Here is a 7,358-nt window from a genome sequence, read left to right as displayed (position 1 = left end):
ACAGTATATTATATTTAAAGCATTTAATATATTCGATATTATTGTTCATTATATCGTAATGATAAGATTATTTTTAATATTTTACGAAAATGATTCATTTTAGATTTAGGGTGAAATGAAGAATGTATTGATTTTATAAGGATGCATTGACTATTAATGTGTTTTTTTCGCATGTAATAATTTTTTGTTAGTAATAATGGCTCAAATCAAATGTTAACAAAATTGTTCATTTAAACGAAAAATAACTTTTTTTTTTATCACAAAATACGTTATTAACTAGTTATTTTACACACAATAATATTTGTTAGGTCTTTTTAATTAAGAAATTATTATTATTACTTATTAGTAAGTAATAACTACCTGTATAATTTTTTTAAACAGAGTCCAAAAACATGGCTATCGATTTTTTTATAAATTAAAATATATTAGAGCGCATTTTGAAGTTTTGATCCGGGCTCAATATTTAGTTGCTACGGCACTGCCAATAGTCGATAATGTAGAAAGCTATTAAATACAGCGAAACCTCTGAATAGCGGACATTCTCGGTCACCAAAATTTTTTTCGTTATTCGGAGGTGTCCGTTATTCAGAGCGGATATATTTTTGAAATTTATTTATATAATAATGTACTATGTATGTATGTACAATGTTATTACTAATTATTTATTATAAATTATTACATTTTTATATTGTCACAAATTATTATTAATTATTCTTATTTAAAGTAAATTTTTACCTTCAAAATCAAAATTGTGTACATGTATTTTTAAATTATTTTTGTTTGAAAAAATCGGTGAACTTTATCTGTTTATAATTACATCGTGTCTGTGCAATCTTAATAGTAATACGAGAATACATACGTATGTGAATACGTATTATTTTCAAATAAAGATTAGGGACTTACCATTATTTTAAAAATTCCCTATTAAAATAATGTCCGTTATTCAGAGATTCCGCTATTCGGAGGTTTTCCTATTGAAAAGTAGTGAAAATGTCCCCGTTTCCCAAAAAACGTCCGTTATTGGGAGGTGTCCGTTAGTGAAGGTTTCACTGTACATGAAATACGATTCAATGTAGGTAATTACTATTTAGTATATTATTGTAAAGCCAGCTTCATACCTATTAATGTAGTGAATGATATCTGTTAAGTATTTATCATAAAGTTTATTCAAGGGGTTGGGAAGATTTTCAAATAAATGTTATACAGTGAAACCTCCACTTACGGACACCTCCCAATAGCGAAAACCTCCCAATAGCGGACACCTCCCAATAGCGGACACCTCTTAATAGCGGACACCTCCCAATAGCGGACACCTCCCAATAGCGGACACCTCCCAATAGCGGACACCTCCCAATAACGGACGTTTTTTGGGGAACGTGGAGATTTTCACTACTTTTCAGTGGAACACCTTCGAGTATTTTCGTATTAGAATAATTAAAAATAATTTGTGAAAATATAAAAATGTAATAATTTACAATAAATAATAAGTAATAACATTATACATACATACATACATATTACATTAGTATACAAATAAATTTCAAAAATGTATCCCCTCTGAATAACGGACAAAATTTTGGTGACCGAGAGTGTCCGCTATTCAGAGGTTTCACTGTATATGATATTATATTCTATAATTATATGAGAATTTGATACCTATTATAGGTATGTGAAATTCTATTGCTGAACAACTATAAACTATTATAGAATATTATAAATTAATAGCTATGAAAAAAAAATATGACCTAGGAGAGGGGCGATCCAACGACCTCTCCTCGCTCGTTTCCACATTGTTTCACATTTGTTCTGATTATTATCATGAAACGAACACTTGTATTCAATAGTTAAAAACATGGAGCAATATACAAATGGCACTCTATCGGCTGATCGGATTTTTGTTTACCCGCGTGATTTAAAGTCAGAACTTCAAGAAATATACTAACGAACCCACGCACAAATCTGAGGATTGAGTAACCGAAAGTTTAATGGAACGGTGTTCAAGGCCACGATTTCTTAATTCGACCATTAGAACGGTAAGCGGTCATTTTGTACGGTCCATTGTTTAAATTTCATAACGCGGACACTTTGTACTATTATACATATAAAGTACATATTAATGTATATAGTAATATGCCTAAGTCTAAGTGTTATGTGTATATAATGTAAAAATTAAATATAAAAAAGTAAATTTATTAAAAACGTTATAAAACATAGTATATAATACTATTAGTCAAAATAATCAGTTTAAATCAATTAAAAACGTGTACAATATAAACATATGTCAAAAACGAAAAATAACGTTAAAACCGACATCTATAATATTATATGAAATTTAAAAATTCAAAATTATTTCTTTGTTTTGGTACTGGTTACATAAAGTTAATATAGCTTATTATTTTCACCAGAATTAGATTTTTGCATAATTAACTAACTAACTAGTTAATCATGGATTTTTGCTTCTTATGTAGCCTATTGAGTATTGAGACACTCGTCCAATTGTATTGCCCGCAAAGCTATCCAAAAACTCGGAGAATGTATAAGATACTTAGATTTACCAAAACATATTTAAACTTAATAACAATTTTAGTAGAATTGTGTATAATATATACATATGTACAGTAGCGGCTTGTGGGTAAATATTCTGGGGAGACTTAAATTATAAAACATAAATTCCATATAACAACAAATATTTTTTTGTTCGTATGTTAAAGCATTAAAACCACTGGTCAGTAAAAATTCTATTATATTTTCTTTTGGCATTTTAAAATATAAATAAATGCCGAAATGCTTATAAAAATGTAAAAAATAATAAATATTAAACGAATATACGTATACTAATTATTAAATAATTAAAAAAAATCGAGAATAAAACGTCTAAAACTAGAAAAAATAATTAAACGCGGGCTACACGCCGCAGCGGCATGGCAATTACTGTCGTGAACCCAGGTTCAATAGCGTCTATGATACGCAGCTTATTCTCCGCGGCTCCCTTCGACCAACCAGCCATGCCGTTAAACGTAACGATTGCAATTGACGGGCTTCAGTTTCATTGAACCGGCGACCGTCGTAATGAGTCGTAATGTGACCCGCAGAAATGACTAAAATAGTATTTTTATCGAGATACCTATTAATAGGTTTTCGATTTTGTGACTTTTAATTTATAATAATAAACAATGAAAACGATATAATATATTTTCAATTCAAATAAAAATATTTCTAATTTCTATACATTATTATTTTTAATTAATTATATTATTTACAAGTAGCTAGTTTATTTTTAAGGGGAAACGCAGTCTCAAAGTCTCCCCTGACGAGCCGCCCCTGCATATGTATATACTTTAAGTATGTAATAGTACAAAGTGTCCACGTTTCGCACTTTTGATGCTCGACCGTACAAAGTGATCTAGAACCCATCAGGACATAGTTCCGGGATAAACGCATTTTAAATTTACATTGTTTAAAACTTGTTTCTAGTTTTTACCATGTGAAAAATAAGATACAATCACAGATATTTTTTAAAAATGTTCGACGATTTAACCAAAGTTACATGTATAATTTTTATAAGCATTCTATGAAACTGTTTTTAAATTATGTCATTCACCTATAACTAACAAAAACTGAAAAACATTATTTAAATGGTAAGATATAAAGATAGATCAAAACACGTTTATATTATTATAATATAATATAATATCAAATTAAATGGTGTATCAATGTTATCAAACAACATCAACAACAATAACAATAAAATCATTTCTGGTAATAACAATATTGGAAATTAGTGCGACGTTCGGTAGTAATCCGTATTAAAATTTCATTTTGGATCCAAAAAAACAAAATACACATTCAAAATGTATATAAAATAAAATAAGTCATAAGTTATATAGTCTTTTAAAACAGCTAAATTTATTCACAAAAGAAAAATTCAAAAGGAAAAACGCTCTAAACTGTTTTAAATTGTTTTAACAAACAAAATTAATTTAATAATTTATTCTGTATACATTTTAAATAGACAACCTAGTTTGTTTGAATTCAAATGATGACGATTTAAGATGTAATAACGTGTATGAAGTAGGCACTAATCGAGCGTATATCACCTTATTACCATTTATTATAAACAATAATGATTACATTCAATTGACACTAAAGTCATTTCATTTTAATGGTATAGAAAATTATTTTGTATATTTTATTATTTTTGTACCAATAACTACTATAATTCTGTTATTGACATCTTTGGAGTTTTTTTTTACTCGCATCTATAACAAAATTAAAGATAGATGGTGTTTTCGTAACATTTTACAGATAAGAAATATGATAACAAGTATGAACATACCTATTACAAGTAACCTGGCATCTCCGACCATGCCATGCTGCTAATTGCTATCAGTTTTTACTTAGTTGCCGCCTAGATCTGTCGTCGGTGTCTCGTATTTGAATATTTATATTTGATCATAAATTTCGATCTTTGTGACTCCCTGTTGTTTGTTTGTTTCGGTCGATCATTTTAGATGAGTATGTCGAATTCAAGTCTCCAAATGGAATTAGAAAACAATGATTTTAAATGGAACGTTGAAGTAAATTTCCTAAATATAATCTCTACCCTGTTCAACAATTGGCCAGAAATGAAAGTGAGAAGAACTTTGTTACACGTTACCGTTATCAATAGTGTTACTTTTATAATATTTTTTTTTCAAGTTGGTTGTTGATCGTACTCCAGAAGTTTCACGCAATGATGTGTATGATGATATAAAGAAATTTTTACGGAATATATTCGATTGTGTTTTGATATATGGTGTGTATCTACAATTTTCATATATTTTTTATTAATTTGTTTAGTGATTATTATTAACACTAAACAGTTATAATATTATACATGTATAATATTTTTAATTCTGCTCCTCTTCTTAATTACTCTACTGTATTAATTATGTTTTTATAATTTGTACATAAGATAGTTTTTGGTTATTTTTTATCTTAGTAAATAAAATGTGAATTCTTAAGACTTTAGAACAATAAATTTTTGGTATTTACAATTTATGAAACAACCTATAATTAATGTTAATTTATTATAATTTAGGTAACGATTGTGGTGATAAATTATCTGGTATTATTAAAAAAGGTATGAGTGATGATTTTCATTTGGTAATTGAAGATTTTTCTGCCAAGGAGATAGGTACACGTATTTTTAATATGTACGATAAATGGTTTAATGTGGAGAATTCAACCGAAAGCCGCCAACAAATTATAAAAGAAATCAAGAATTTACCAAAACCAAATCCTATCATAGAATTTGAAGTAATTTTTTTAATACATTTGTATTATATTTTTGTTTGTTATTTTGAAAAATATTTTTAGTAGTAATTATCAATTTATTAAAATATTAGTAGTCATATTTTTTTTAATTTTTCAATAAATTATTTATTTCAAATTGTTTACATGTATAGAAACAACTATATAAGTTATTAAGTATTCTTAATTTTCGCTGCCAAAATATAGTGTATTATCAATGTTAAGCACATTTATATTTTAATACTATAAATGTTTAGTAAAAAGTGTAAAATATTGACAGCCATTATCAAATGATATTGCGCTATGCCAAGCTAATTAATGAAAACTGTAAATACAAATGGCCTAAAAAGTATTGAAAAAATAATTATTAATTTATAGCTCCCTGCAATAAACTTACTGTGGCATGTTACGATTCTTAAAATAAAACTACTAAATATTTTAAGTATTCACTAGAGCAATTATATTTTACTCAATAATTAAAACAATAATTACTAAAAAAAAGAAAATATTTTATATTTTTAAATGTACTAAAACCTAATTATATGATATATTTTTATTTTTTTGTTTTTTTTTTATCTTTTTCAGGATCTTCCGATATATAAATTAGTATTCAATACTGAAGAGATTATGTGTTAAAATTAATTTTTGCACGAATAAAAGTTTATTATTGATTATTAACAATTTATGTTATTTTTTTATATGTATTATAATTTATTATTATTTAATAGAATACATTTGATTTTCTTAAACTAGCAACAGTATTTTAAACTATTCTTTCATGCTGTACCAAGTACAATTTGTATTATCTAAGATATGTATAAATTATGTATGAATAAAAGCTGAAAAAAATAGATTATGTTAATAAAAAAAACAAATTAATAAATTAAAATTATATATTTATCTTTTGGTTATTTATTATTTTTTCATATGGCTATGACAGAGCAACATATAAGTGTATTACCTAAGTATATGTAATGAAAGCTAGATTGTAATTTATATATTATAATTAAGTAAAATATTAATAATAATATGATTAATCAATCTTCATCAAATGTATGAATTTAAACCACAATATCGTATAAAGATTTAACTATACTCATCCTACATTGAACATTCTAGCTTTGTAAATGAAGAAACTCATTTTATTATATAATATAATAAGATTATCACAATATAGGTATATACAAATGTTAAAATCTATATCGATGTTATCTAATATTGAGTCTAAATAAACTAGTGTCTGACTGTTGGGTAATTTTGTGTTAAATGCGACAATTGTTTGATATTATTGTGATTGCATTTATTTGAAATGGTTATTTTTACATAATTACATATAAAAACCTTATCTATCTTATATAGAGAATTAATTCAGTACCTTACAATAAGAAATATTTGATTAAAAATCAAATGAATTGGTTCTGTTTTTTGTGTAGAGAACGATAATGAAAAAAATCATGCTCAACTATCAGAAAAATAGTAAAAATTGTAAAAATACAAATACTAATTTAACTATGATAAGTTTTTAGCAAAAGTTTAATTTTCAGTATATTTTGAGATTAACAGTTAATAATTTTATACTTTTATCACTTAATTACAAATGTTGTGTACTACAACTTGTATAATAATAGAGTTCTTACTGATATTACTTGCCTATTAACATTTTATCATCAATTTTTTTTTTTATGGATATGTTATAGGTAAGTGCTTTTATGTATAAAAATTTGTATTTATTAATAATTATCTATTACCTATATCTTATTATTAAATAAAATATTGCATATGAAAAAAGTTCTGCCTACTAAACCACTGATAAACAGAATAATTGGTAAATAAAAATACTATGTTATAATTAAATTAAAATTATAAAATATATTGTTAATTAATTAATAATTATTAAATCAATTATTTTTTATTATTATTATTTTCTTATATCAAATGTCACTAATAGATGACTTTTTACTCAAATAAACAATTTTCTTCTATCATCACATTCTTATTGAACTAAAAAGTACAGATCATGTCAAATGAAAAAAAAATGTTCTTATACTCATAAATAAGCACAAGTA

At 25.6% G+C, this 7,358-nt stretch overlaps 1 protein-coding gene across 1 annotated transcript; it reads left to right on the top strand.

The window, feature by feature from the left end:
- Positions 1 to 4,413: 4,413 nt before the first annotated feature.
- On the top strand, positions 4,414 to 5,928 carry LOC113557889. The gene is made up of 4 exons (XM_026963429.1): positions 4,414 to 4,631; positions 4,699 to 4,795; positions 5,081 to 5,298; positions 5,878 to 5,928. The coding sequence occupies exons 1-4, from the start codon at positions 4,512 to 4,514 to the stop codon at positions 5,926 to 5,928; spliced, it is 486 nt and encodes a 161-aa protein (XP_026819230.1). The 5' UTR covers positions 4,414 to 4,511.
- Positions 5,929 to 7,358: the final 1,430 nt, after the last annotated feature.

The sequence above is a fragment of the Rhopalosiphum maidis genome, chromosome 3 (assembly GCF_003676215.2).
Source record: "Rhopalosiphum maidis isolate BTI-1 chromosome 3, ASM367621v3, whole genome shotgun sequence".
NCBI lineage: Eukaryota > Metazoa > Arthropoda > Insecta > Hemiptera > Aphididae > Rhopalosiphum > Rhopalosiphum maidis.
This window is presented reverse-complemented; position numbering and strand designations above follow the sequence as displayed.

Bases quoted from the DNA above. Each gene is read 5' to 3' on its own strand.
- LOC113557889 (XM_026963429.1), top strand. From the start codon at position 4,512: ATGAGTATGTCGAATTCAAGTCTCCAAATGGAATTAGAAAACAATGAT. The intron at 4,796-5,080 runs GTGTGTATCTAC...ATTATAATTTAG, and splicing joins CGATTGTGTTTTGATATATG to GTAACGATTGTGGTGATAAA. The intron at 5,299-5,877 runs GTAATTTTTTTA...TATCTTTTTCAG, and splicing joins ATCCTATCATAGAATTTGAA to GATCTTCCGATATATAAATT.